The sequence below is a fragment of the Artibeus jamaicensis genome, unplaced genomic scaffold (genome assembly GCF_021234435.1).
Source record: "Artibeus jamaicensis isolate MK-2021 breed Jamaican fruit bat unplaced genomic scaffold, CSHL_Jam_final contig_787, whole genome shotgun sequence".
In the NCBI taxonomy this organism is placed as follows: domain Eukaryota; kingdom Metazoa; phylum Chordata; class Mammalia; order Chiroptera; family Phyllostomidae; genus Artibeus; species Artibeus jamaicensis.
The window spans coordinates 6,398,831-6,426,484 of NW_026521972.1; the positions used below are offsets into that span (position 1 = coordinate 6,398,831).

The 27,654-nt window shown below is 38.5% G+C and overlaps 1 protein-coding gene and 1 pseudogene across 8 annotated transcripts in view; both read left to right on the forward strand.

Moving 5' to 3' along the window:
* ADAM22 (ADAM metallopeptidase domain 22) overlaps positions 1 to 27,654 on the forward strand; it is a 226,012-nt gene that overhangs the window by 191,583 nt on the left and 6,775 nt on the right. For 3 of the 8 annotated variants that reach the window (XM_053672799.1, XM_053672801.1, XM_053672800.1), the window contains 6 exons: positions 201 to 369; positions 3,883 to 3,997; positions 6,372 to 6,462; positions 10,323 to 10,340; positions 19,831 to 19,931; positions 20,258 to 20,324. In XM_053672799.1, the coding sequence (XP_053528774.1) occupies positions 201 to 369; positions 3,883 to 3,997; positions 6,372 to 6,462; positions 10,323 to 10,340; positions 19,831 to 19,931; positions 20,258 to 20,324 (561 nt within the window). Of the gene's footprint in view, positions 1 to 200; positions 370 to 3,882; positions 3,998 to 6,371; positions 6,463 to 10,322; positions 10,341 to 17,285; positions 17,481 to 19,830; positions 19,932 to 20,257; positions 20,325 to 22,549; positions 22,661 to 24,875; positions 24,963 to 27,654 lie in introns of all 8 variants that reach the window. The other 5 variants (XM_053672797.1, XM_053672798.1, XM_053672803.1 and 2 more) reach the window with 4 other exon arrangements.
* Positions 2,011 to 2,651, forward strand: LOC119052241 (BCL2/adenovirus E1B 19 kDa protein-interacting protein 3-like; annotated as a pseudogene).

The following is a 27,654-nucleotide window of genomic DNA, read 5'->3' on the forward strand; positions in this document are numbered from 1 at the left end:
TTGTATCTCTGAAAAGAATTAGATCAAAAGATTGAATTACTTTCTCCATTTAGAATAAAATGCTTATGCTATAATTTTTTATTATATAGTATATAGAAAATAAAGTGATGTTGCCTGCTTTTTAGGGTTTGAGCATATTCTCCAAATGAATATAAGTTAATGGAATCCCCCTTTTTTTTTCTCTCTCAATTTATTTTCAGCGGTGGGCATGTTAAGCTTGAAGAAGATGTAGATCTTGGCTATGTGGAAGATGGGACACCTTGTGGTCCCCAAATGATGTGCTTAGAACACAGGTGCCTTCCTGTGGCTTCCTTCAACTTTAGTACTTGCTTAAGCAATAAAGAAGGTGCTGTTTGTTCAGGAAATGGAGTAAGTGTTCCCTACCTCGCTGTGGGGAATCAGTTATTTCTTTAGTAACACGAAAATAGATACAGCCCAGAACCTCTTATTTCTGTCCTAATGCAAACCGTACTTACTCATGTTTCTAGGCAGCATATCAACAGTTACTTTGTCACAGTCATTTGAATATTTCTGTTCTGTAATCCGCAACAACCTGCGGACAAGAAACAGTGTAATCTTCCTAACCAAATTCTTTCATCTTCCTTTTGTATTATAGTAATGTGATCTCTGTAATGCCAGTTTTCTCCAAATGACAAATTTTAACAAACTCAGTGGGAGACAAGAGGAGTCAAAAGCAGAGCAGTGGCCCCAGTGTTTAACAACTGGTGTGGCCCAGGTGCTGACTGACTAGGACAGACCTCAAGTAGCTGTAGCCACGCCAGCATGACTCAGTAGAGGAGACTACCTGGGAGTAAAAACAGAATAATTTAGGGAAATGTTCCTCACCAATGCAAGAAAAAAATCTAGTCTTTGTCTCAAAGACTAAATTCTATTCTTCCAGTTATATATTTGTTAATGTAGGTCCTATAGAAATAACGTTAGAGGTTAAATAAATATGCTCTACTAGTGATTGCAGTTTTGTCATTTTCAGTCAAAAAATCCTGTAGTAGCAAAACCTTTTCATGTTCTTTTTCTTTTAGCGTGTGCTGTGATTTTCTTCTTACCCTCTTCCTTAGATTTTTTTTTGCTTCAGCTGGTTTATTATCCAGTTGAGGTAAAGGACCTCAAGCCACATACATCCCCAAGGGATATGGCCAGAATATCCTTAGTGAGGTCTTAATAATTGTTACTCTTGCCAATGGATAGGAATTCTTATGTGCATAATAGAGAAGGGATGTAGTAAGCAGCCCTGCTCCTCTACGGGGGTCTTTTAATTAAGAGGAAGTACATTTTGGAAGGAATGTACTAGAAGGAAATACATTTTGAGGGGACAGGGGAAAGAATAATGAAAATTTTTCATGGTTATTCATGTTTACTGTACCTTATTCCTCTTGAAATTTTGAGTATATAACAGACCAAATAAAGTTGTGATAATTAGCCATTTGTTTAATGAATGAGTAAAGAGTGACAGACAAGTAAATCAGGAAGCAGCATCCAAATCATTTACAATAATTACTCATACACAGAGATGTTATAGCCTATGTATTTTTAAACTTAGAGTAACTAAACTTTGTATATGTGGCTAAAGTTGAAGTGAGAAACACAGTAGGTATACTTATGGACTCTACATTTTTCAGTTAAGAATGTAGGCTTGGAATCAGACGGTCTGAGTTTGAATCCCAGCTCAATTTTTTCTTACTAATTGGGTGAGATTAGGCAAATTAGTTAGCCTCCCTGACTCAAATTACTTAGCAAATTACTTAGCCTTTCTTCCTTTGTAAAGTGGGAAAAATGACATTGCCTACTTTGCAGGATTGTTGTCACCAATGAGTTAATGTTTGTAACTTACCCACAATACTGAACACAGTGCCAGTGACATGCTAGCTGTGACTCTGTTTGCTCACTGTACATTGTCACTCTGTCACTGGCGACGTGTGATCGGGACACTGATGTGTGGAGAAGCCAACTAACCTGGGTAAGGCCTGTTGATATGACAGTGGTGATGTGTTACTGCCTGAGAACTGGAGCCAGTCCACCTGCGACCACAGGTTCCAGCTGCGCACAATGTCGTCTCACTTAGTAGAAGGCCACTGCCCCTCTACAACAGTAACAACTGCGAGGAAGGGGAACAGCCGTGGCCCCGCTCCCCAGCCTCACCAGTTCCCTGGGGGGCAGCTCCCCAGGAGGAGCTCCCTGTGAACAGAAACAATGGCCATGACCATGGCAGTGAGGGGAATGAGAAGCTGGGACACATCCCTTCCTCCTCCTCCCTCCAGCGTGGAAACGTGGAGATTTGTGTGGATGCACAACATGAATCCGGACAGAGTAGTTCAAGAGGCATTTCTCACTGTGACAGCCCTTCCCCCCCAAGAAGGTGGGAGGATTGTGCTGGGTGTGGAAATGCACACCAGCAGGGCCCGTAGATCTCAGTCAGAAGAAGTAGCTGTAGAAGGAGGGAAAGAAGCCGATGCTTTGAGGAAAGTGTAGACTGGGTGTCCGATTGGTCCAGGAGGGCTGCCGATACGTTCTGTTTCTTTAAGTGTGAGGAAAGGTGGAGCCATGAAGAAAGGGGGTATTTCCTCTGCAGATTACTCAGGGTCTTCAATCCACCTCTCTTCCTCTCTCATGTTTTGACTTTGGGGCTGTACTGAAAATACAGGCAGATAATAATTTTGTCAACAATGCTGTCATGTCCTTTCAGTACTACCAGACTGAGACCTGTGTCATTCATGATGTAAACTTTAATGTTGGAAGATAACTACCATCTCTCATAAAATAAGATCAGTTTAGCAAATGATATAAAAGCTGTGTTTTTTGTTTTACAAAACAAAGGCAAGTTTCTCTGATCTTAAGTTTATAGTTATTAAAAAAGAATACAAGAAATAAAAACCACAAGACACAAGAAAAAAAATATTCTGGGCAATAAGAATTATTTTAAACCGGGAAAAAAAAAGACAGTGGTGAAATGGGGAATCACAACTCAGGCCTTCTGACTTTGAGCCTAAACATTCTCCCTGCATGTTTGTTGATCTGTAGAAATTTATCAATCTGAGCCTTGCTCTGAGATCTGCCGCTTGTTAATCATATTCTACAGTTACACTTAGGCGCGGTGTCTGCCATCCTCTGGCAAATTAGATCAGACAGAAGCAAGCCCATCCAGCCCAAACCTGCCTCCTGAGGAACCCTGATCTCAAACCTCACTGAATTCTCTCCTATGTTCCGCTCCATTTACAGTTGTTTTGAATGATAAGATCTAGGTATAGGTTCTGTTTCCCGGAAAGACGAATGGAGACAGGTTATTGACTGAGAATTGTTAAAAGTTTGGTGCCATGTTTATGTGGACTTTTTCCCCGTGCCTTGTGGGAGGGAGCTGCTGTTCTCCACGACCGTGAGGTGAATCTCAGAGCCCGTGTTGAGGGGCCAGGTTGTAGCTCTGCGGAGCTCTCTTCCCAGAGCTCTGCAGAGCACCGGGCCTCCCTCTTTTTCATCAGATTTCTCTCTCTCTCATCTTCTTCCTAAAAGATGAGTAAAGTTGTAGTGTAAAGAAGCTTTGGAAGAGAGAAACCTTTGTATCGGATAATTGCCAAATGATTTCATTCCTGCTTAGTTTTTTTTTTAATCTCCTTCTTAAAAATTTAAGGTAATCAAATTCTAAACAATGATTTCATTGATTTTTTTTTAGACATAAACTTATTCCTCTGTTACATTTTTGTACTCCTTTGGGACAACTGTTGATTTTTTGAAAATATTTTGTAGATGCTTGGTTAACAAATAAGTAATGAGCATCAAATCCTAGGCATATAATTAATTAGAAACTGATGCCTATTTTCCATGCCTGTGCAGCAGAGTGGACTTTTACTCTGGATTGATTCTGGATTCCAGGTGTGCAGCAACGAGCTGAAGTGTGTGTGTGACCGACACTGGACCGGTGCTGACTGCAGCACCTACTTCCCTCACAACGATGAGGCAAAGACGGGCATAACTCTGTCTGGCAACGGTGGGTTCCTCGTGGGATGCCGTCACGTGGCCTTTGTGTACAGCTGTTCTCCAGATAGTTTCATCCGGGTTATTTTTATAGCTCAAATATAAGTTAAATCCACACACTAATGAATTACAAAGTGCACCTGGGTCCACATTATGCAACTGATCACTTCCATTAAATTGTAATGACATATAATACTGAATATAACTTAGTCTAGTGATTTAGCATTATCTTGTCTGACATCAGCCATATCTTTTTCAAGTATTCTACTTATTTGGGGCTGACAGCAAACTGTAGCATTTCTTTTAAATGAAGAAAGTAGTTATACTTGTTAACTGAGCTTAAAGGAAGAATTTTATGTTTTGGGGCTAAATAAACGAAAGAAATAGAAGAATGGATTTTTAAATTTTTCGTTGACTTCGACATTCCTTATTATAGAATCTCATGTATATTCAACCACAGTTTTATATTGTGAACTGAATGTATTTCTAGAAGTAGTAACTGTGGCCAGCATGCCCGGAAGGGGGTTATGGACATGGGTCAGAAAGAACAGGTGCAGTTCTAAAAGCCAGAGTGGCCTACCTGGACAAGTAGGATTTAAATATAGGTAGTTGAAAGAACATAGACCTTGGAGGTAAATGTCGCCTTTTAAACTGTTTTATCATTTCATTATTGAGTATTCTTTTGCATTAAGTATTGCTCAAATCCTTGTTCATCTCCAAAGGATGAGAAAAAAAGTGTATGTGCATACTGATCATCCAGACAAATTAAAAATCTTAGCCAATGTGACTTTAATAAAGAAAGTCACAGAATGCCTCGGCCAGGTGGCTCAGGTGGTTGCAGCATCATTGCATACACCAAAAGGTTGCAGGTTTGATCCCTGGTCAGGGCGTGTATGGGAGGCAGCTGATTGATGATTCTCTCTCACAGCGATGTCTCTCTCTCTCTCTCTCCCTCCCCCTTTCCTTTCCTCTCCCTAAAATCAATAAACATATCCTTAGTGAGGGTTAAAAAATGAAGTCACAGAATGACTAAGGGCTTTATCCCCGTAGCCTTTGCAATGGTGGTCTGGAGCTCATCTCAGCAGTGGACGCAGCAGTGAGGCTGTTCAGGTCCGTGGATTGAAGTTACTTGTTCAAAGTCATACCATTACTTAGAAATATCCAGGGCTAGCCACCAAGTTTATCGGTCCTTCTTAAATCCCTGGAAGAAAAGGAGGGGAAGACAGACATGCTAGGTCTTAGAGTGGGAAGATCCCAGTGACCCGGGGTACTCTGGCCTCCGCATCCACCCGTCTCACAGGGGACTTGAGCACAAGGGAGCCTGCCAGTCCCCTCCCATGCCCTAGTCCTGCTGTCTGACCTGACCACGAGGGGGCCCAGGTAGAGGCTGCCACTTGGCTGTGGGGAATTGGAATCTGCTCCAAGTGCCCGTCATTAGTGATCTTTGATATGTAGATGAATGAATGCCTCAGGACTGCAGGATGAGGGGAGATCTACACGTTGCTCTGGGTGACTTAAGCATGGGATATAAATCATTAGCAGCACAACAGGCCTTCTGGTGTCAGAGCCAGGCTCCCTCTGATTCCCTTTTCTGCTCTTGGGCCCTCACTTGGGCTTGTTGACCACGCCTTCGACTCACCGGGCCACTCTCTCTGCCACCATCCCCTTAAGAATGACAGCTCAGCCTGCCTGACAAAGGAGGCCTAAACGCAATGCTGCTGCTGAGTCCCGAGCTTCGCCTCCGCCCTGGCCCTCTGCCAGTCAGATGCTGCCTGGCTCCAGTGTCTCAACAGCTCGTCTCCAGCTCACTAGACACTTTCCCCTTATTTATGATTATAGCAATCTGCATAAACATTTTCATCATTAAGACGCTTATATTTACTCTGAAGAGACAAAAGACACACAACTGACAGCAAGAAGGACACTGCATTAGTTGTCAGAATGGAGTGCCGGGCACGATAACATTTCTAGAATTTCTAAGGAAGAGATTGGGGTCAAAGGGAACATGGACTTCTAAAAATTTTCCCCCAATGGATGCTTTACCAATATAGTAGTATCGCCCCTTTCTTTTCCCCATTTTATTCTTCCTTTTAGTTCAATGACCTCAGCATATTTTCCAGAAAAATTCGTGGAAAATACACTTGCACAAAATGCACTTGGACAAGAATTGGAACATACGCACAGAATAATTTAAATGAAAATTGCCGATGCATATTGATAAGTTGTGGTTGATTTCTCTTCCGCTTAAAAATACCCACTTTAAAAATATTTTAAAGTAATGTTGTTGGTGTAAGGATTACAAATTTGGAGAAAAAAGGTCCTGAAAGAATTTCGTATCAAAATTTCAATTGCATACAGTGACCTTCCTTGTTTCTTTTCCCCTCCAGGTGTTGCTGGCACCAACATCATAATAGGCATAATTGCTGGCGCCATTTTGGTACTGGCCCTCCTATTAGGAATAATCGCGTGGGGTTATAAGTAAGTGACATGTCTCAGTATTTCTACTATCAACATATACTTTAAACATTTTGTTCAAGTGAATTAAACACCTAAAAAGTGTTGTGCCATTGGATAAATATGCCAGCAATGAAAATCAGTCTGACTCAACATTCGGTCAGTGATGTTTCTTGGCATGATTTAGAGGTAATGATAACTTATTATTTATTGATCTTTTTGTTGGATTTTGAGATCACTCCCGTTCTGTTCTAAAACTACTGAGTAATGTCTTTAAACCATTACGTGAGGTAAAATCGATCTAAATTTCATCTTAGGCAGAGGTTGTATTGGTTTCCTCGTCAGTGATATAGGTTCTCTCTTGCCTGAAACTCATACCCAGAAACGTCAGCAAGATAGTAAATGAGGAGCATGAAGGGCACTTTAACGACAACAGGCATAGCAGAGTGGGGCATCCCTGGTCTGCATCTGAGTGCTGGCTGTGGCCATGCACGGTGCTAAGGGTAAAGCCTTTGCATCTTCACAGCCAGTGGGGAGGAGGTGTTATTTGTTCAATATGTGGGTGTTTTTGTCTGAAGGAAAGACTGTTCAGAGATGTTTGTTAAAATTGAAATTCAGCTTTAAGTCACAACTTTTAAAAGCCTTATTCTTTCTTAAGTTTCAGAGTTTACCTGACAGTTTTTGGTTCTATTTATAAAATTTTAAAAGGTTTGTTATAGAACTTTTGAAAATTGGATCCCCTTAAGTATTTAGTTAAGTAAATGACTTCAAACGTTCCAAACTTATTTATATATTTAATATGTTCATTTTACTTCAATCTATGATATGAAAAATATCCTTAGTATTCAAATAACACTTAATTTTAGTAAATTAAAAGTTAAGGTGAACTTTAAGTTCTCTTTAATGTTTCAGCTTAAAAATCATAGTTCTGCCCTGGCTGGTGTAGCTCAGTGGATTGAGCGCGGGCCTGCAAACTAGAAGATTCCGGTTCGATTCCCAGTCAGGGCACATGCCTGGGTTGCAGGCCAGTTCCTAACAGGGGCCAGTTCCCAGCAGGGGACACACGAGAGGCAACCATACATTGATATTTCTCTCCCTCTCCCCTTCCCTTCTAAAGATAAATAAATTTTTTTAAAATTAAAAAAAAACTGAAATTTTAAAAAATATTTTAAAAAAATAATAGTTCTGCTGATTCTGAGGATGCTTCAGGTCCCAGTCCCAGACACGTCCCAGTCCCGGACACGTCTCCATTTGGGAATCTTGCAGCAACTTTTGCTAGGCATTCAGCACATTACTTTGTTTTGTAACATTTTTCCTCCTTGTAGACCAAACTTAGTTCACTCAAAGACTTGGGAATTAAAATGTTTCAGACTTTAAAATTACTAGAAAGCTTTCAATAAACTAGGCACTATATAATTGTTTGCTATTACTTTTGTCCCCTGATGTCATCTTAAACCAATGGAATCAAAGGGAAGACCTTTAAAAGTGTATGTAGATACTGCTTTTGGTGAGGCCAGGACCCCGAAAGAGCTTCTTTGACTGAAAAGAGATAGTAGTCACTGAAAAGAGAGAGTATTTAGTCTGTGTGCTGCAAGCATTAAAACACAGAAAGACATTTCAGAGAAGCATTATTAAGAAACATCACAGACTGCACAGTAAAGTTTAGAACAGCACAGCGGGGAGAGCACAGCATACCAGTAACACTTTGCCTGATTAGACAAGCACCTGGCTCTGTACCAGCCTGGAGATGCCTAATACCTCCGGGCCTCTTCGATGTGCAGGTCATTAGGTGTATTGTATGCTTGTATTTGCACAGGCTGGTTTCAGCATAACATTTGGAGTTTCAAAATTATAGTCTGAAAGAAAGGCTTTTTTGTGTATTTATTTCTTGGTTTCCCCACACCTCGGGTGAATTAGCCCACTCTTGGAGCAACACAGAATTCTTAACTCATCTGATGCAAGACTTACATAGTAAATGCCATCACAAGCATTGTGGTTTTGGAGTAGCTCAGTGGTTTCATTTTCACGTGAAAGGGAAGAGCAAAATTGTTAGTTCTGTGTTGTATGATTTCCTGCCACCTACTGAAGCAAGTTGATATTTCATTTTTATAGTCTTAGAAAAAATTACCTTTCAGAAAATATGAAACTGAAACATCTATTACTATTACTAATGTAATGACCTGCGTTCATGTGTTTTAATGATTAGAATCAAAAGTACTTATTTCTGTATATCACTTATTTTTATGAAATATTTTGGTGCCATTTTTTAAATGTTTGAATATATGTACTTGGCAGATTCTTTAAGGAAACAGACAAATCTTGTCTGTACTGCAGTATCCTCTTCATAAATAATTCGAACCTAAATGATGGAAGTTTTAATGTTCTAAACTTTTTCAGAACATATTTAAAAATATAATGAGGCTGTAGAAAATTTTAATACAGAAATTAATTTTATTAATGTGATGTTCACATATTCTATTTCAAATTCCAAAATGGATTTAGATCTTGAGAACTCATTTTCTCATTAATCCTTCCAATTAAACTCCCTACCCCTTCCCCAAGCCTTGGAGTGATGGGGGAATGGCAGAATAGGAAATAAGGCATAGTCATTAGGAACTGAGGGGCCACTCAGGTAATCAGATGGAGAGAATAAAAAAAACACGTCAAATAGAAAATTCAGGGCTTATCTTCCTTGCATCAGATGGGTTTAGGAATGGAAAATCATAAGTAACTGATTGAACAAATTGGCACTTTTAACCTCATTAGCTCATTGTTAAACAAGATACTTATTGGATGCATGGAAAAGATTGACAGGCAAAGGTGCTCCAAATGAAATCCACGTGGAAACATTATCTTGATCTCGGAGGAGGAATCCACTATTCATTCTCTTGACCTTTCTAACTTGTCTTCAAAATAGTAACAATTAGGTTACTATTATGAGATAAAGTTAAAAATCAACTCTCTTGAGTTAAAAGTCACTGGTGCCTTACTACCATATTCCCTTCAACACATTTTTAAAGATTGGCTTATTTTAAAACTCATGTAATTTTATTTCAGTATATGGCCAAATAAAAAACAGAGACTAAGCTTTGAATGAAGTATTTCTAATGGCAAGCTTGTGAGTAGGTAGTAATAACTTAGGTCCAGTAATAACAGCTGTGAATGAACTCACTCTGATTTATCATACATGATGAAATAAAATGTTCTAGTATTCATTTATGTTCTCCTATTTTTTTTTAAGATTTTATTTATCTTTAGAGGGGAAGGAGAGCAGGAGATAAACATCAATGTATGGTTGCCTTTTGTGTGTCCCCTGCTGGGGACTGGCCTGCAGGGAACCGGCCTGCAACCCAGGCATGTGCCCTGACTGGGAATTGAACCGCGATCGTGTGGTTCGCAGGCCCGCACACTCAATGCACTGAGCTACACCAGCCAGGGCTATGTTCTCCTATTTTTAAATTCTTAGAAATTAGCTTTCGTTTGGGATGTATACTGTATCTAAAAAGGAATGAATTAGGAGTTTTATTTTTGAAAACAGTGAATTTATATAAGTAACTTGATTACTTCATTTCATTATTTAAATCATATACCCATATGAAAACCTTTGGGTTTTTGAAATAGGTTTCAAATTACTTTAGAACATTACTAAGTATATAATAGGATATAATCATTATTGAGAAAAGTGGATCTTTTATAACTGAGGTTTTTAATATTTTAAAAAATAGTTATTTGAAAATATTGTCATTAATCCTTTGCTGTCCTGTCTTAAAGATAAGTGAAGTTTGGGTTTGTGTGACTTTGCTTTTATGTTGAGTACTGTTTCTTAAGGTACTTTTATAGGTAACTAGTCTTTTTTTTTCCCCCCTCTACTTGTCCATGAAAAGAAACTATCGAGAACAGAGGTATGTAATGAGAATAATCTGAACATATAACTGAAAGTTTTCAATCCTGTTAGCATCTCTGGCATTCATACATACAATTATAAATAAACTTTACTTTTTTTATGCTCTAGTGGTCATAAACTAATCTTGGTATTTCATGACCTTAAAATGATCATTTTAATAATGGTACTGTGGAATGTATTAATTTAAGATAACTATCATAATTTAATTTCAATGATTCTCTCATCCAACAATACTACAATGAATAGAAGTTTTTGTTTGTGTTATTTTCATAGTCCTGTGAAAGGAAATTGATTTTTTGTATTCTAAAACAAACTTCCCGTACATTAAAGTGTGACCTTTGTTTACATTAGTTAATTAGCTTTCCCTCATGTTGATAACCCTCACATAGCCCATGCTTTCTGAGGAGATTTTTTTTTTACTGTTGTTATATCAGTAACATTCACTCGTAGGTGATAACATTTCTATGGGCACAGTGTTATTATGGTCAGGAAAATGTCCTTGCACTTGATTGCATGTTTAGTCTCTGTATAAGAAAATATTTTTTGTACTGATTAGGTAATTGCATGGATAGTTAAAGAAATAATTTGCATAGTTGAAATTTCTGATTATCTAGTGTCTATTTTTTTAGATGCAAAAAAACCCCATAAAATCAAGCACCCTGTTCATCATGACCTTAAAAATCTATGTCTAATCAACAGCATAGAAAGGGCTACAAAGCATTTCTGCAGTTCTGTAAGAATTGCCTGTTTTAAAAATAAATCTAAGTTAGTCCATATTGGGGTACACCCTTTACTTTCATTTTAAAAATGGCTAACACTGTTAGCTTTTGATACAAAATAATCTGAAATATCCTGGATATTGATAGCCCAGACCAGGTCATGTGAATCATATGGTACTAGTTTGGTACTCAAGATGTATTTGCAGATGGCTACTTATGTAACTTTTCCCCCTATTTTATTAAATGCCTATGGCAGATAAAGAATAAGATGTAATAAACACAGTGGGACTTTTTCAGGCCCTGACCACTGCTTTCATCTTTTCACAAGTTGAAATTGTAAACTTTACCTTCTCTTTCCTTCCACATTGTAATTTAAACTCCCTCTGAGCTTTAGCCATAAGTATCTACAGAGTCTTTATGAATAAATAGTGGCCGCAGGGTCCCAACTGAGATCCTGGTCAGTTGGCACAGGTATTAGAAAATGCTGACCTTGCTCTGGACTAACTCACTCATTATTAATGGAAAAAAAAAAAAGTAAAACTGAGGGAAAATTTAATTAAATTCTATTAATTTAGTTTAAAATTAGGTTAAACTTGAAAACAACTAGACTTCTTTGTGCCTTTTTCGAACCCGTCTGTGCTGAAGCACTGGAAAGAGCTGCAGCCATGCAGGCTCTCTGCCGTTGGGTCAGAGGCGACCGTTCGTACCAGAAACCTGAGTTTGGGGGCTTTCTTCAGTGAGAAAGAGAGTTAGGCTAATAAGCTCAAAATTGATGATTCAAGCTCTATTTCCATAGGGGCTAAGGCTATAATGTAATTTAATATTGCTGACTATATGAAAGGGAAAGTAAAATGTCACAAATCTGTAACATAAATAAAGCTAAAACAGTGCTCTCAGATTTATCTTCACCAGGGATAGTCTCCAGAATAAAGGAATTGTTCTCAGTACCAAAAATGATTAATATGCAAAGCTGTGCACCAACCTTTTTCTAACTCAATATATGCATAAGCGTAGTTAAGGAAATTTTTACATCTTCTCCTTTATGTACCTGATATAATTTCATGTCTCCTGCTATTACTGAGTCATCATTTCATCAGTCTGGCTACTCTTTTGGAATTCAGTTTATATTTTGAGAATTGTCACATCTTAAGCAGATATTTATTTTGTATATTTTGATTTGTTAGCCTCTATTTATTTTTGCCCTTGTCTATAGCTAATGGGTTTGTATAGTATTCTCACCAGGAGAAGTGGCAGAATGGACTTTAGATCAGGAAGTTGTGAATATGTAAATACCTCCTGAAGGATTTTCCTTTTTCAGAATATATGTTAACTGATTATAGAGAAGGTGGTAAGGCCAATAGACAAAAGCATGCATTAAGACACTTACAATCTTGTAAAAATATCTGTAGGTATTCAAATAAACATGTGCCCAGTTACAAAGGATGTCAGGAACTAGGAATAAAAATTTTGAGTTGTCTTGGCCTTTAAATTAGGATTTCTTTAAGGTTCCATGGTGGGAGGACCAATTGACAAGGAATCAGATATCTACTTGCTAGTATGTGGTCTTGGGAAATCACTTACACTTTCCTCAACTCTAAAGTCAGGTAAAGTGCATTTGTAATCAGTGAAGCATTATAGTAAGGGAAGTTGTTAGTAGGTGGTCTCTGAGACTGCGTGTGTCTCCGATCTTCTGATGAAAGAGATGGATGTGGTCCTCAAAGAGGAAGGCAGCACTCTGGGACATCAGTGAGGCCTGCACGTGCCAGCGAAGCTGGTGAAAGCACTGATGAACATGAGGTTTTTCTGTGACACTAAATACAAGACCCTATTAAATAAGTAGCCAGTTATCAGATTCATGTTAATAATATGATGGCTGAAAAATGCCACATTGGGTGTAACTTCCAAATTATTGGAGAGGTCAGGCAAGTAATTCTGGGAAGGAACCTGATAACCTGGGAAATATTCCCTCCGGAGAATGTGTCCTCAGGGTTCTCATTATATGAAGGAATGTGCAATAGGTTTAGTTGCAGGTCTGATGAAAAGATAAGAAGCAAAACCCATTTCTTCTTTTTGTTTACAAATTGCCTAATGAAAAACAGAAGCTCCATTCTGGGGCAGAGTGGAGGCAGAAGCCCACATGTGAATGATATCATTTTAAAGCTACTAAGTGTCACACTGTAAAGGGTAGAATTGTGGGACCTAGGGGCCTTGGAGAAACCTTATACATCATATAGTCAGAAGGATGGCTGTTGGTCCTTTTTAAAAAAATCTTCAGGAAAGACATCGATACTTTTTTTACCTGATGCTATTGTTTCATTGGGTTGGCCAAAAAGTTCATTTAGTTTTTCCATACGATGGCTCTAGTAATGCTTAGTTGTCTTTAACTTCATGGGAAACAAATTTATTAGATTGTATTGTAACAGCTGCCATATCAGCATGCATTGTAAAAAACATCAGAATTGGTGAATTTTTGTGCAGCTATTTTAATATTGAAGATGGAAGAAAATACATTTTTAATGTATTATGCTTTATTATTTCAAGAAAGGCAAAAATGCAACTGAAATGCAAAAAAATTATGCAATGTATAGAGAAGGTGCTGTGACTGATCAAACATGTCAAAAGTGGTTTGTGAAGTTTCTTGCTAGTATCGGCACTGTGGCCAAGTGATTCTTGGCTTTGGGCTGTCTTATGCATTGGAAGATGTGTAGCAGCACCCCTGGCCTTTACCCAGTAGAGGCCAAAAAGCGGGAGATAGGTAACAGACTCAAAATATTCAAATCAATCAAGTTATTGGTGAAAAATGAAAAACATGTCTTCTATTCTATGGAAAAAGCTGTGACAGGCTTTTTTGCGAGCCCAATTGTCTGGCATAATTGCTTTAGGACCTGGCCGCTGTGCACTTCATAACAAGAATTGTAAGTCTGAGTATGAGTTTTCAAGCAGATTTGCAATAGCCATAGAATAAGAAGACAGTCATTGAACTTGGATTTATAGGACAACTATATTCAGCTTAAATATTCTCTTTCTTTGTCTGAGACGAACACATATCATTGGGATTAAGGTGAAATAAAATAAACAGATCATATCCTACTGATCTATACCTTAAGCAGAAATCCTCTTTCCCTTTTCTTTTCTCTCTTACCTGTTTTAGCCACTTTCTTTTCTGCTTTTAAACCTCCCACCTTTGTTTCAAACCTTTCTTAGTTTGTTTTTATATTATTATTTCAGTGATAGTCATGCATCTGTCAGTGTGACTTGGTACACATTGCACAGTATTTCTGAAAACAGTAAAGTGCCAATTTCAATCACAGACAGCCCAGACACTGACAAAGCCCTGGAGAAATACTCCTTCCGATTTAAGGTTAGACTTAATTCAATTTTTTTCATTGTGTTCACTTTGAATGTGTGCAAGAATTAGTAAGTTAAATAGTATGGTTCAGGGGACCCTTTTAGGAAAGATCAGACTTCCCTCATAAGGGATCTTTTTTTTGAGTAAAAAGAATTTAAATAAGCTTTTATTTTCTTTTCAGTTATTGTTTCAAAAGTTCATGCATATGTCTAAAATACTTAAATGTAATATAGGAAATATGACATACATTTCCCATCATAAAACTTAACACTGGTCAGGCCAGTTAATATGGTTTAGATTCCAAAATTCTGTGAAACCACCAAAATTTAGGAAGGAAGCCACAAAGACAGAAAAATAAATTCAATCTAAAAAAAATTTAAAGAGGTCATGTAGTTGGCCATTTACGATCTTGTACAGCAAATGATGAAATGTTATTTTCTTTATCATGGGGACCCGATATTTTCTATCTTCACTGAAGGTTAAACAAGGAGTAGATTTATTCTATAGTGAATATTGAGAAGGGCAAATTTCTAGACTGTTGGAAGACATTAAAAGTTATTCTTGAGATCTTTAACAAAATTAATAATCATTAACATTTTTATGCATTTACTATGTGCAGAAAGTTACCTGTATCACGAACAGAATTTTAAGAATGCAAAGTAGTTTATGTATTTTCATAAGTGGAGACTTCACAGTAGAGACAGGTAAGAATCTTATCCGCCTGGGATGATAAAAGCCAGGCTATGACCAGAAATTCATTGAACTGAAACTCCCTTCCAACCCTCAGACTGAAGTCCACAGTTTATGCTGTGTTTAGCATTTAAGATGTTTAAAAGGCGATTAGGTACAACTGCCGAGAAATTACATTGAGGGAGTGGTACAACATGCTCAGTTAAAGTACAAACCCAGTGGGGTCCCCTCCACTGTGAGGAGCAGTCCATGTGAGACTGTGCTGCCAGCTGAGTGAGGCCTGGGTAAACGCCTAAATGACAGAACCATGTCATTTGGGGAATTAATTACTGGGAAAGGTCACGTGTAGTTGGAAATTGTCTTGATTTAATTTGAATTTAACGAAGCGTATCCCATCAGCTTAGAGAGATTATTATTAAAGGTAATAGTGACAAAAACGAGTTGTTAACCATACAAATTATTACTGGGAATGTGACGTTGATGGGAATGTTGATGGGGATGATGAATATGATGCGAAAGCAAAGTTTCCTTCCTGAGGCGAGGTGGAGGACTTTGATTTTAGTAAGAGCATTTTTTCCAAGCACTGATAGACTATTTTACTGATAGGAGGCAAGAAAGAAAATATAATTGCAGAAATCAAATATCTCTTGCAAGAAAAGATATATTTGCCCTATAGTATTAACACTATAAATGCAGGGGAAATATATTATTTTTTTATAACATTAATGTTTCATAATGTACCAGGAAAATGAAAGATTATAATTATGAGTTGAAGTCACTTACAGGGTTAAAATACTTTTAGGATTATGTATCAAAGAATTATAGGTAAAATTAGTCTTACAAATTTAATGAGAAGTTCTTTAAAGGGGAGGAGTAGATTTAATTACACAAATAATATATATGCTTTATATCAGTTGAAAAATCTTTAGATTTGTAAAGATGTGTGAACATATATGTAGGATTGAAATAATATGATAGGATATTTAATAATTCAGAAGAGTGAATGACCAAGTATTTTAAACACTTAAAACATCTGAAAGTTACATATTTTAGATAGAATTTAGCATCAGCAAGTAACCGCGACTAGCATAGGAACTAAAGAAAAACCCAGTAAGAAAAGGAATTAGCAAATGTGTACCATTGTTGGAGACCTATTTCAGTGCAACTCTGTTTAAAATTCTCCATCCAACACTGCTTTGTGATACGTCCAACAATAGCACAGAATGGAACTGAGTCAAGTTTTTGATTCAGTTGGCTGCTTGGGGACCATGCATTGGCAAATGATCAATTAGTGAGTGAGGAAGGAGGGCTGAATCCACCCTATTCCTTGAGAAGGAAGTACTAAGAGTCTGTTCCAATCTTAGTTCAATCAGTACCAGAGCAGGAGAGTCAGTAGCAATGGGGATTTTCCCTTGTTGAACCCCTGCAGTGGAGATAGAGAACCGTGGTCACCCACCACCAACCTTACCTATGAATGTCCTTCTGTAGTCTCATCAAATAACTCAGCTCTTTTTTCCACCCTTCCTCTTGCTAACTTATCTTCCTTTACATATTCTACTGTACAGTTTTAGAATTATATTTTTGACTCACCTTTGAATCTTTCTCAGTGTATTCATATTTCTGTTAAGTAAACAGTGAAGTTCCAAATTGAACAGAGAATTCTAATAATTTATTTGCATTGAATTATAGAACATAGCTTAGAAATCATCAGTTTTTTAAAGGACCAGGCAAACTTATGTTATATAATGCTTAGAATCATGAATAATTTATTCACCACAGTGAAAAAAATGATGTCTTATCTGGGCAAGAACTGTCTGTCCCAACACGGCTCCCTCAGCACCATTTTTTTCTTTTCTTCTTCTTCTTTTTTTTTTTTTTTTGAGACAAAGCTGCAGTGAATATCTCTAAGTGTAATGCAGTTACAGTGAAAAACTTCATCTCTTCATATTTCCTTTGGATGCAAAGCTTTATTCATCAGACTGCAGAGAGAGACCACAGCAATTGCATTTCTGATCTCTAGAATGACTTTAACTTGTCATACTTATTAATAATCTTATGTGTTGTTATAGATTTGATTCATGTAGATCATTATCCCTACCTCTTTTTTCCTAAAATAATATTTGTATATGTCTGTGTTCATGTGTGTGTCTTGTTTTCTGACTCTGAAATGTTTATTATGCCTTAGACAGTTGCCCCAGGGAGATTATGTAAAAAAGCCTGGAGATGGCGACTCTTTTTATAGCGACATCCCTCCCGGAGTCAGCACAAACTCAGCATCTAGTTCTAAGAAGAGGTCTGCTTTTCTGTCGCATTTTCAGATTTCTACCTGTTCCATCACACATTATTCCATTAGTCAGAACATTTCATTATTTTGCAGCAGGTTTGATTACTTCTTCCTTCTTTCTTGAATGTTAAAAAATAGTATCCTTTGTTCTTTGATTACTCTGATTCAAAATGCCATATGCTCAGAACCACTTGTCTAACAAATCAGAACCAGAAATCCAAACAAAACAAAACAAAACATGTAACATTAAATCTGTATGGAAACCCTGGGGTTTTTCAGTCTTGCTCTTATATGGCTTCTGAAACCGTATGTGGTATTTCACAATGTTTTTAAATGGTGAGCTTTATGTCATGTTTGGTAGTCAAAGAAAAAGGTTACTGCCATGCTTCAGTATAAGTAGTTGTTAAAGTAAATCGGTAATATGAATGCTGTGTTGAATATTTACAAAATTTTAAATATATTAAAAGCTAAGCTTGCTGTGGAAAAAAGATTGCTTCTCTGTGAATCATATATTTGAATATTATGATTTTGCCTTTTATGCCTGGAATGATTATATTTTGACTTTATGACTTAGAGTTTGGTGGCCAAATTAATTTAAGTATTTAATGTTTGTGAGTCTTATAATATTGTGGGTGGGGTTAAGATATTATTTATAAGTCTTAAACTTTGATGCTCTATTGCTCCAGGATCTTAAGGTATATAACACCACTTAAAATTCTGTATGCTTTATAATTGCTTAATAAAATAAGCTGATAGAAGAAATAAGTAGTTGGAATGTTTTAGGAAATGAGGCATTCCTAAAGAAAATGAGACATTCATGGAAGGATGCCAAAATATTCCTGTGAAGAGTTTCTTTAGAATTGTTGGCAGGGGTGGAATGTATAGGAGAAAAGATCCGTAGCCCCTTGCATTACTTTGAGTATAGTAGTTACTTTGTAGGTTGAAGAAAGGGAAATTGCTAGATTATTGAAAAGAAAGATCATCTCTTCTGGAGTTCTAAATAGAGTGAATCATCTGTAAAAATTCTGCTCTGAGTTTCACTCTTTGTAAATAATCAGGAAAGAGAATAGAAGAAATTAGTTCCATACAGAGATCTGGGAACTCCGTGTGGAACTGTCTTAAGCATGAAGAGGTGTTTTTACTCAGTTAACATAGCTTAAAGCAAAAGTAAAAATACTAGTTTTTGTATGAGGAGTACAGTTCTATGGAAGGATGTTTGAAAAGGTATTTTTTAAAAATTTATTGGAGGTCTTTTGGCTAACAGAATAAGATTTACTTAAATTCTCTCAGCATATAAATTTTTTCTTGGCCACATATTTAATTCTAAAGTAAATAATATGGTAAATAAGTGGAGAAATTAATGGATTCCATCAGAATTTCTGTTGTCCTTCTGTACAAAATAGGCATCATTCTTAATTAGCAAATGATGTTGAAAAAGTTCTAATTTAGGGAATTAATATATAATAATTGTTCTGAGTTCCATTTATTTTCACTCATTAGTACCAGGTTTATTTTTAAATAGACAATATTAGCATTAACTGGAATGATATATAGAAAAGATTTCAAGTACAGGGCTATTTTCTAAAGTTACCCAGGAGGAATTTAAAATATTGATTTGAGTAATTCCAGATTTTAACAAAATCTCAATAATGGATTATGACTTTTAAGCAGTTAAAAATTGTATCAAATTATGTGACTTCTCCTAAGTATATGTAATTTGTTAAAATACTTTTCTTATGTGGCGCAAGGTAGGTATGGAAGTTAGCTTCTTGGAGACAGTTTATTTAAAGGGGCAGAACGCAAACAGCAGAAGGATTAGTGGTTCGCGGGCTTCGTGAGAGTTACTTCCCTAGCAACATCCGATTCGGCTCGGTCATTGGACAGTTAACTAACAGTGCTACATTCTGGGGAGCCATGTATGTGGAGAAAATGCCAATGCTGAGAAAATTTTATTGTTGAAGAAAAAGAAAATATTACTTTGATAAAGGTTAGTCAGGTTAAATAGAGCAAATCTTAATGAAATCTCTTACAAGTCTATGTTGTCATAATATTTGAATGGAAACCATTGCTTTACAATTAAGAAACATCTATGGTGGGACCCCATTATAATGCTGCTGTTTGGGTTACATAACCGAAGCATGTAGTGAATTTGCTATATGTAGTTATGTTCTGGGGAGTGTAACTGGCTTGCATTGTATCCTGATACTTTTCATGTATGAGCTATAATAATGGGGTTCCATTGTATTTGACTTTTCTTAAATTGAATGTTGTGTAATTCTGCCTTCTTCATGAAGACTTTCATGTTCTGTTCATTCTTTCATTTCAGATTTTTCTTTCTTGATTTATTTTATTTAATGCACAGCGATGCTTAGAAATGATGCTTACTGATTTCTAAATGTTCATTTGGTGATATTTTTGAACAATATATGCACATTTTCAATTTCAGGTCAAATGGGCTCTCTCATTCTTGGAGTGAAAGGATTCCAGACACAAAGCATATTTCAGACATCTGTGAAAATGGGCGACCCCGAAGTAACTCTTGGCAAGGTACAGGGTGGCATTCTGAATCCGTCTGGCCTCCCGACTCAAGTTCTGTATTCTGTGGTCCCTGGTTGTAAAGACATGTTCTCTTCTGCCAGCTCTTTAGCTCTCCTTCCAGTAGACAGGAGGGCATTTACTATGAGTTCAGTTATTTATTCTTGGATGGGAAATGATGGGATTTGATAGCACCAGGATGCCAGAGACATGGAGGAGGCTGCCCTCTGGGTGATGCTGCTGGATGTGACTCACACCCACTGGAAATCTCATGTAACTAAACATACGGCAGTTTTGAACTTACATGCAAGTCTAGCTATAAACCATCTTTTTTTCAGGTAACCTGGGAGGCAACAGAAAGAAAATCAGAGGCAAAAGATTTAGACCTCGGTCTAATTCAACTGAGTAAGTCTGAACCTCTAATGGGAAAAGGCATCCCAGGGTCCCGTGCAGTTAGAGCATGAAGAGTTAATTACCCAGATCGTCCAAGAACTGTAAACCATGCCTCTGGTCTTGGTTTTGTCTTTCGATTCCTTTTTTGCTGTTTAAAATTAACCATGGCTTTTCTCTTTTACATAGGCATCTCCGCAACTGTGCCCAAACCAATACTCACTGATAGCCCCGGGTCTCGCCCTTTGCAGGCTTTTTCTCCAGTAACCTGCCATTGTGGTGTCTTGGTTCCGTTGGAAGGGAATTTTGATAACATTCCTTTCTTCTCATCACCTGGGGGCCAGCCATTGCAGAGGGCTCACCCTCCCCCCCCCAGTATTCACACAGCCTGGAAGCATCGGGGGCAATCCCCACCGTCCAGAACGTAATACTGCTCACGGTGTGAATGAACCCACTGCCCTGAGGCCTCCTGGCTGCGATCTAAGCATTCTCTCAGACTCATGGAATTAGTTTCCCTTTTAAATTTTCCTTCTGAGGACATTTAAAAGGCCATTTACCTAAACTTGCTCTTTAACGGAATCATTGTCACTAAATGCAACACTATCCATTTGGACTGATAGCCACTCATTTTTTTTTAAACTGGGGATTGGGTCTGAAGTCATTTATAATGAGGTAAACACCATGCACATTTTTTGTTTTTCTCCACCTAATAAAAGTACGAGCAAAACCCACCTTCCCCAAACTCTTATCTCACGTAACAAAGCACCTGCTTGCCATCCTTCTGGACCCTGCCACCAGGTTTTAAATGAACTAAACCTTTTGGACCCATCTAAAAATTTTTTTTTACTGAAATCTGACTGCAGTTCTAGTTATTATTCCCAGGATTGCTGTTGCTTCTTTCTGCCTAAATACTTTTTAAAAAATGTCAATGGCAGGTATTTGTTAACTGCTTGTCAGAAACTTACTTAGCTTTCCCATCATATACCCTGCCTTTCTGAGTCCAGGACAATAGCGTTGCCCTGAAATTCGGACCTTTCTGCTGCTGATGGTATTTTCTTATAAGTGGCTTGTAAAAGTTTATTAGAAGACATCTTAGCATAGAAACAATAGATAGGTTCAAGTGATACCATTGCATGGTCCAGAATGGCATCATAGAACTCCATCATAAATAACTAATCTGTTAGAGTTTATCTGATACATTCCCAAAGTGCTTGGGTGCTTTAGGACTCATTGTGGATAAACTCTTCTTGGAATGTTGTTTGATTTGTTTTGCATGAGGTCACCTGGTAAGAGCTCCGTAGCTTATCTCAGTTGCTCACAAGAGTGCAGATAAAACTGCAAAGTGTTCTTCAGAATGTCCATTTCCTAGTGTTCAGTATTCTTAATAGCATTTCCTAGGATGAAGCTTTAAAAACTCCTACATAAAGAAAAAAATCCAATGTTTATATTAAAGCTATGAGTTTAGGACCCCAAGAGTACTTGGTATTTAGCAAGATTCATAACAGTATTTTTTAGAGTAATCACTAAATTTTTTTTAAAAAATTTCTGTAAAATTCCCATTCATATCATAGGATAAATATTGTGCTACTAAATAGCCCTTGAGAAATCTTGCTTGTGAGATAATTCCATAAAGATATTTAATAAGATATAATAATGGAATTATCTTTACAAAAAGGAAACATTAAGGACTCCCTCAGACCTTTCAGACTTTCAGATTTCAACATTTCTCACGTTGCTGAAGTGGAGCCAGGTCTGTAAAGCTGACCACTGTTCTCGCATTCCTACAAACACTTACCTGTGTAGGCACCATGTGTTTTTTTTCTTAAAAGGAATACTAATACACAGCATTTCAAGAATTTTGTTGACAGGTTTTTTTATACTCTTCATATTTATTAAATAACCCCATTTTCTTATGATATAACCACATCATTTGTGTAACTATACAAGGAGCAGAATGACCATGGACAAACAGGTCTTTTTTTTTTAGACTGAGCGGTATTATCAGGTCTATTATTTCAATATTCCTTTTAGCATCTCATGATCCAAAAGACGGGTGAGACATTGGGACACGAATTAAAACATGCACCACAAATGCATACTCTGCTAACTGACAACATAAAATATCTTTGTTTAATGTATTGTTTTTCCCCTGAAAGCTTCTGCATCTTCCTCACTGTTGTACATGATGTAAAAAAAGAGTTTTTGGCTTAGACTCTGTATTATATATTGTGTTTTTACAGGAGGGAGCCCCAAGCACCTGAGCCTGGGCACTCCCTCGCCCAGACAGTCCCATCCCAAGGCATAAGCCCAGGGGGCTCTGACAGCCCCCAGACAGGGAGTCTGGATCACAGGTCAGTCTCCACCTGCCCCTTCATTCTGGGCTGCCACTTAATTTCCCTCTGAGCCCCTGCCTTGGCTGAGAGCAGGGTCATTTGGTCTCTGACGCCCCAACGTCTGCTCACGAGGGGTCCTGGTCCAGCCAGCACCAGCTGATTTTCCTCTGCCTTTCCATCCTGGAGAACGCAAAGAGCTCTCCTATCCTGTCGAATGCATTTTTAATTTATTTTTTTGCATGTTGCGCTATAAGCCAAGTCAAACCACATAGGCAGGTTTATAGCAGTTCAATAAAATTCCATCACTCCAGCCACCACTGCTGGGGATATTAGGAAGCCCACTGTTAAGACACTTTCATGGCAGATCCCCAGAAGGAAGAACAGTTGAGCGTTCCCTTCAGTGACCTCTAGTGAAGTGAACACAGCCTTCTGAGAGATGCTCCATGAGATGGAGGAAGAGGTCCATCACGTGCAAGTCAAGCCATATGGCTGTGTGTCTCATGGAACAGCCATGGTACCAGTCCTTTGAGCTGCTAAGATTGTCAGTGAAAGGAACACGTGTCTCCTTGTGGATGTGGCCAACTGCCTGTGGGTGATTCAGTTTGCTGTGTGGCTATGTCTCACCGATAACAACAGCTGCATGGGCTTTTTCTATGGTTTTCCCCAGGCCAGAACATTCACTAGTCTTCATCTGTGGCTGCCCTTGCTTTTTGACTTTTTCTTTTTGTTTGGAGTCTCAGTGGAAATATTTATGCAAGTTTTAATTGGCTATCTCTGTGAAAAGCACAAGTTGGCAATGATTGTGGCTAAAGGCAAAACTGTGAGTTGCTCCTGAGTCAGGTGACTCTATCTCAGCAAAAATGGTCCTATAAGCATATAAAGTACCCCACCCTTCCCTTGGGAGAGGACTTCATGAATTCATTTTGTGACATACCAATGTTATAGCCCAAAATGAGGAAAAGGACTATGGAAAAAAATCATCTAATTTGTTTATATAACTGTAGAAATATAGTCTTGATTTAAATGTACTTACAAACTATAAATATGAAGGAAAGAAGCAAACTTTCATCACAAATACTGTATTTTATAATTTCCCCTGGTTTATTTCTAAATAACTTGAAAGGTTTTATAGAGCCTGGATCTTTATTGCCTATAGTGTTTCTATGTTACTTTTTAAATGAGAAAACTCAGTAAAACCACCCAATTCTTCCAAGACTGAATTTGTTGACTCTGTATCTGTTTTAAAAGAGCAAATTCTAAGGGGATGTACTCTTGCTTGGCTCCCAGGGTAAAAATAAAAGGAAACTCTGAAAAAAACAAAAACCTTGCACTCCAAATTTTAATACCTTTAAGATTTTCCTTTGTGCAGTAATTCTCCATCTCTCTGATGGAGACTTGGCCAGATCCCTCTGGGAAATGCTAACTAAGGTCATTATTATTGGCTGGCAATCGTGCACCTGGTGTTCAGACATTCAGAAGGCAACTTCTGAGGACCCCTTCGTAATGGACACAAGGAGCCCTGTAGTCTGGAGTGCACGGAGATGAGGAAGGAACACTGCGGCTGCACCTCAGTTACTAAACCTGGGTTCAAGATCACAGAGGCCTGTCTGGACCACCCTTAATGTGCAGTGGGGCTCCAGGATCAGAAGGGTGGGACCTTTTCTGCTCCTTACAGAGCCATTTGGAGCCCTTGTCTTGTTAATTCCAGCTTGAGATCTGCTATCAGGAGAAAGACAAAGGCCATGTAAAGTCTTTCCCTTATATTGGAAGGAGAACTTTGAGAACTTTGCTCCCTTTAATTGTTCCTGGGGGCATAGAACCAAACACCAGGTTGGGATTGCAGCCAGCTCAGTGTTCTCAGAAAGCACCACTATCATTCAGAAATCAAGGAGCCAAACGAGAGGTGGCCTGGAAAATGCCACTTTGGACGTGGGTGAATGGGATTGCTGACAGAACTATGATGGAAAGGGAGCTTCTGTGTCACTTTGGGAAGCCACTGGGAAGGCTTTCCTGAAATGTGGAATATGTCCCAGAATGCCTTGAGCCTTGTGGCTGCGTTTACCCTCACGTGATTGTAAAGACTGCCTCATACTCACCCAACACCCATCCTGGTTTATTTGCCATAGTCACGTGCATTTGGAGGGTGAAGAACATCCTTGCTAAGCTTGTGCTGTGTATTTTCAGATTTTCTATCTTGTTCTGCTTTCTTTGTTCCTTCCATTGCTTTCTGCAGGTATTTAAACCCATGGTTCAAAAGAGACTATAATGTAGCTAAGTGGGTAGAAGATGTGAATAAAAACACTGAAGGACCGTACTTTAGGTATTTTACAAATTAATTTTATATCCTTTTCAAACTTTCCCAGCACATACAAATACTGTAGTGTGATTGGCTCTCTATCTTGTATCTCCCAATACAAGTTCCCAGAGGTGGAAAGGGTCCTTGTTTCTTTGCTGCCTTTTGATCTCTGTTTTTGGTTTCATGATCAAGTCTAGTTCTTTTCTGAATGTTTCAAATGAAGCCATTTGAAAGGGTTGCCATTTAGTGCATGTCCCTACCACCATCTTGAGCTTTTTAGTAGCTTTCTCTTCATTTTACGCTGTGTAGTGTTCAATGGGCATGAAACATCCTCTCCACTAATAAAGAAACACTATTAACCTCAGCAATTTATTTTCTAGAATTTGGTTATTCCATAGTGCATTTTCCCTACTTACTCCCTTAAGAGCGCATAGTGCATATGAAAACTCAAGGAAAAACACGGAAACTAAATGCAATTAGTGGAATTTTGCTTCAAGTGAAAACAGTGGGGTGTTGCAGTTTGAATGTTACTGAGAGAATATCAGCCACAGGAGAGTGTATGCACTGAGTGTAGGTTTCATTTGTTCAGCGCCACCGTTTGCTCCCAGAGAGGGGCTATGCGGACAGTCCTGTTGCAGCTTCTCAGCAAAGCTAAAGAACTTTTTATTCCAATGAAAATGTCATGTCTAGCACTTCAGATAGAACAACAAACAGATCTGAAACATGTTCTTGATTCACAAACAACTAGATGGTATCCATACATTTAAGAAACTAGCATATTACCCAATTCACTGTGTGAACATTAGAAGACAAAAAGAATTTCTGAGAGCTTAATGGCATTTTTTCACTCTTTGTAATATCAGAGTGACTGTGTAGAGATAAATGTCCGCTTTATACCTGACTTCTGTGTGACAGTTAATGTAAAGAAGAAGTATAACCCAAACTGCTTCCTCTTCTGAATGTAACAATAAGCTTTCAGATTATTTATTGCTATGACTGGGGTCAGCATTTAACAGATATCACAATATATGTGTGAATTTAACTCTCAGCACCCATATAAGGTGGGCTTTCTCTTCCTGTGTACCATTTAGTTTAGATATGTATAGTTTGAGAAAATGATTAGACTCACCTGCATTTTAATGGACCCATCCATTTGCATATGCCCCAAAGAAAGCATAACCCCTGCTGCTCACAGAAATATATCCTGCTTCTGTACCCTGCCCTGGCCTCCCGCCCTGGCCCTCTGCTTATACCACTTTTCCACTGAGCCTCATACACATGCACTTACATTCAAACATCCCGCCCTCACCCGTAGCTCCCAAGATGGCCAACGTCAGGAAGACAGGTAAGATGGTTTTGAACATTATTTGGAATCTTGGCTCCCCTGCAGTCCCATTTTTTCTTTCTGTATTCCTCAGGCTTGTGGGCAGATTGTAATTTGGATCCGTCGCAGAACTTTGGTCCATCATAGGACCAAAACAGAAGGACTTTGATCCTATATGAACCAGGGCTTTTATACCTAAATGGACTTAGCAATTTTGTAGCAACAACTAATGAAATGGTACCCTGGAAGAGTTGATTGACCTCCCCTGGGTGAACTGAGTGGTTTGTGTGGCTCCCAGAAAAGAGTTCACATTTTTTCAAACCAGCGCCCAGGTCTGCCCAGAAGCCACATGACCAATCCGCGCAGTTTGGATGGGGAGATGCTTTAGCGCCCCCGGTTGCACGTGCGAAGCTGCAAGGGCAGTTTTAGAGGGTTCCTCCATCTCCTCTCTTTATATGAGATGTGGGTTTATTTGGTGGATAGTTGCATTAAGAGTTAATTATTGAAGATCCGTATTTGTGTTTAAAGGCTAGCTATAATTCAGTGGAAGGTTATAAGTTATCTGTCATTTTGGGGGTTGTTAAGTGTTACACTGGTCAGACTTGAACATCAACACAAAATTTCTGTGGACGTGGTGGATAATTGAACACTCCTAGGTCTTGTGACACAATGATTCTAACGCCATAGGAAGAATTTCATCCGCTCTCCACCCAAGCTAAGCCTCGCTTCAGACGCGCCGAGTGCATCCGCAGCTTGGCTATCCTCTTAGCCAACCTCATGTTTAAGCTTGGACCTGCTCCATCTGCCCCCAAGTCACTCGGGATTATCTGTCCTGCCAGAACTGCCCACGAGGGCCAGGGTCACTTTACTAATCACCCTGTGGGGACTTTGCGAAGGCAGGAAACCGGACCATAATATAGCAGCATTTAAAAAGTATAGTATCCACATGAGTACGGAGAGAAAAGTAAACGCCAAAAGACTGAGGGACCAGAGCATCTCAGCTGTTCTCCCCTCCCCAGGGCTCACGTGACAGCGGTTGCTTACATGGTGGGCGCATGCGCAGGACGTTAGGACAGAGCCGGTGAGGTCTGCAAGAGAGTTGTCTCCCCACAACTAGATCCCGGAGACAGTGCTTTCCAAGTTCTGGAGCTATCCTTACTCTGGGGCATTAGCCAGTTGGTTACTCACTTTAGCAAAAGGTTTTGAGTCTACTTCCATGACCTTATGGAACATGCTGTAACTGTGAAAAGAAACTGTTAATGACTGTCACGTTTTGAGGTTAGACCACCTATTTGTATTTCTTACAACAACATGAGAGGTGGGCATTCTTATTCCCCATCTGCGGATGGAGGAAACTGAGGCACAAAGAGTAGCTCAAGGTAGCACAGCTAG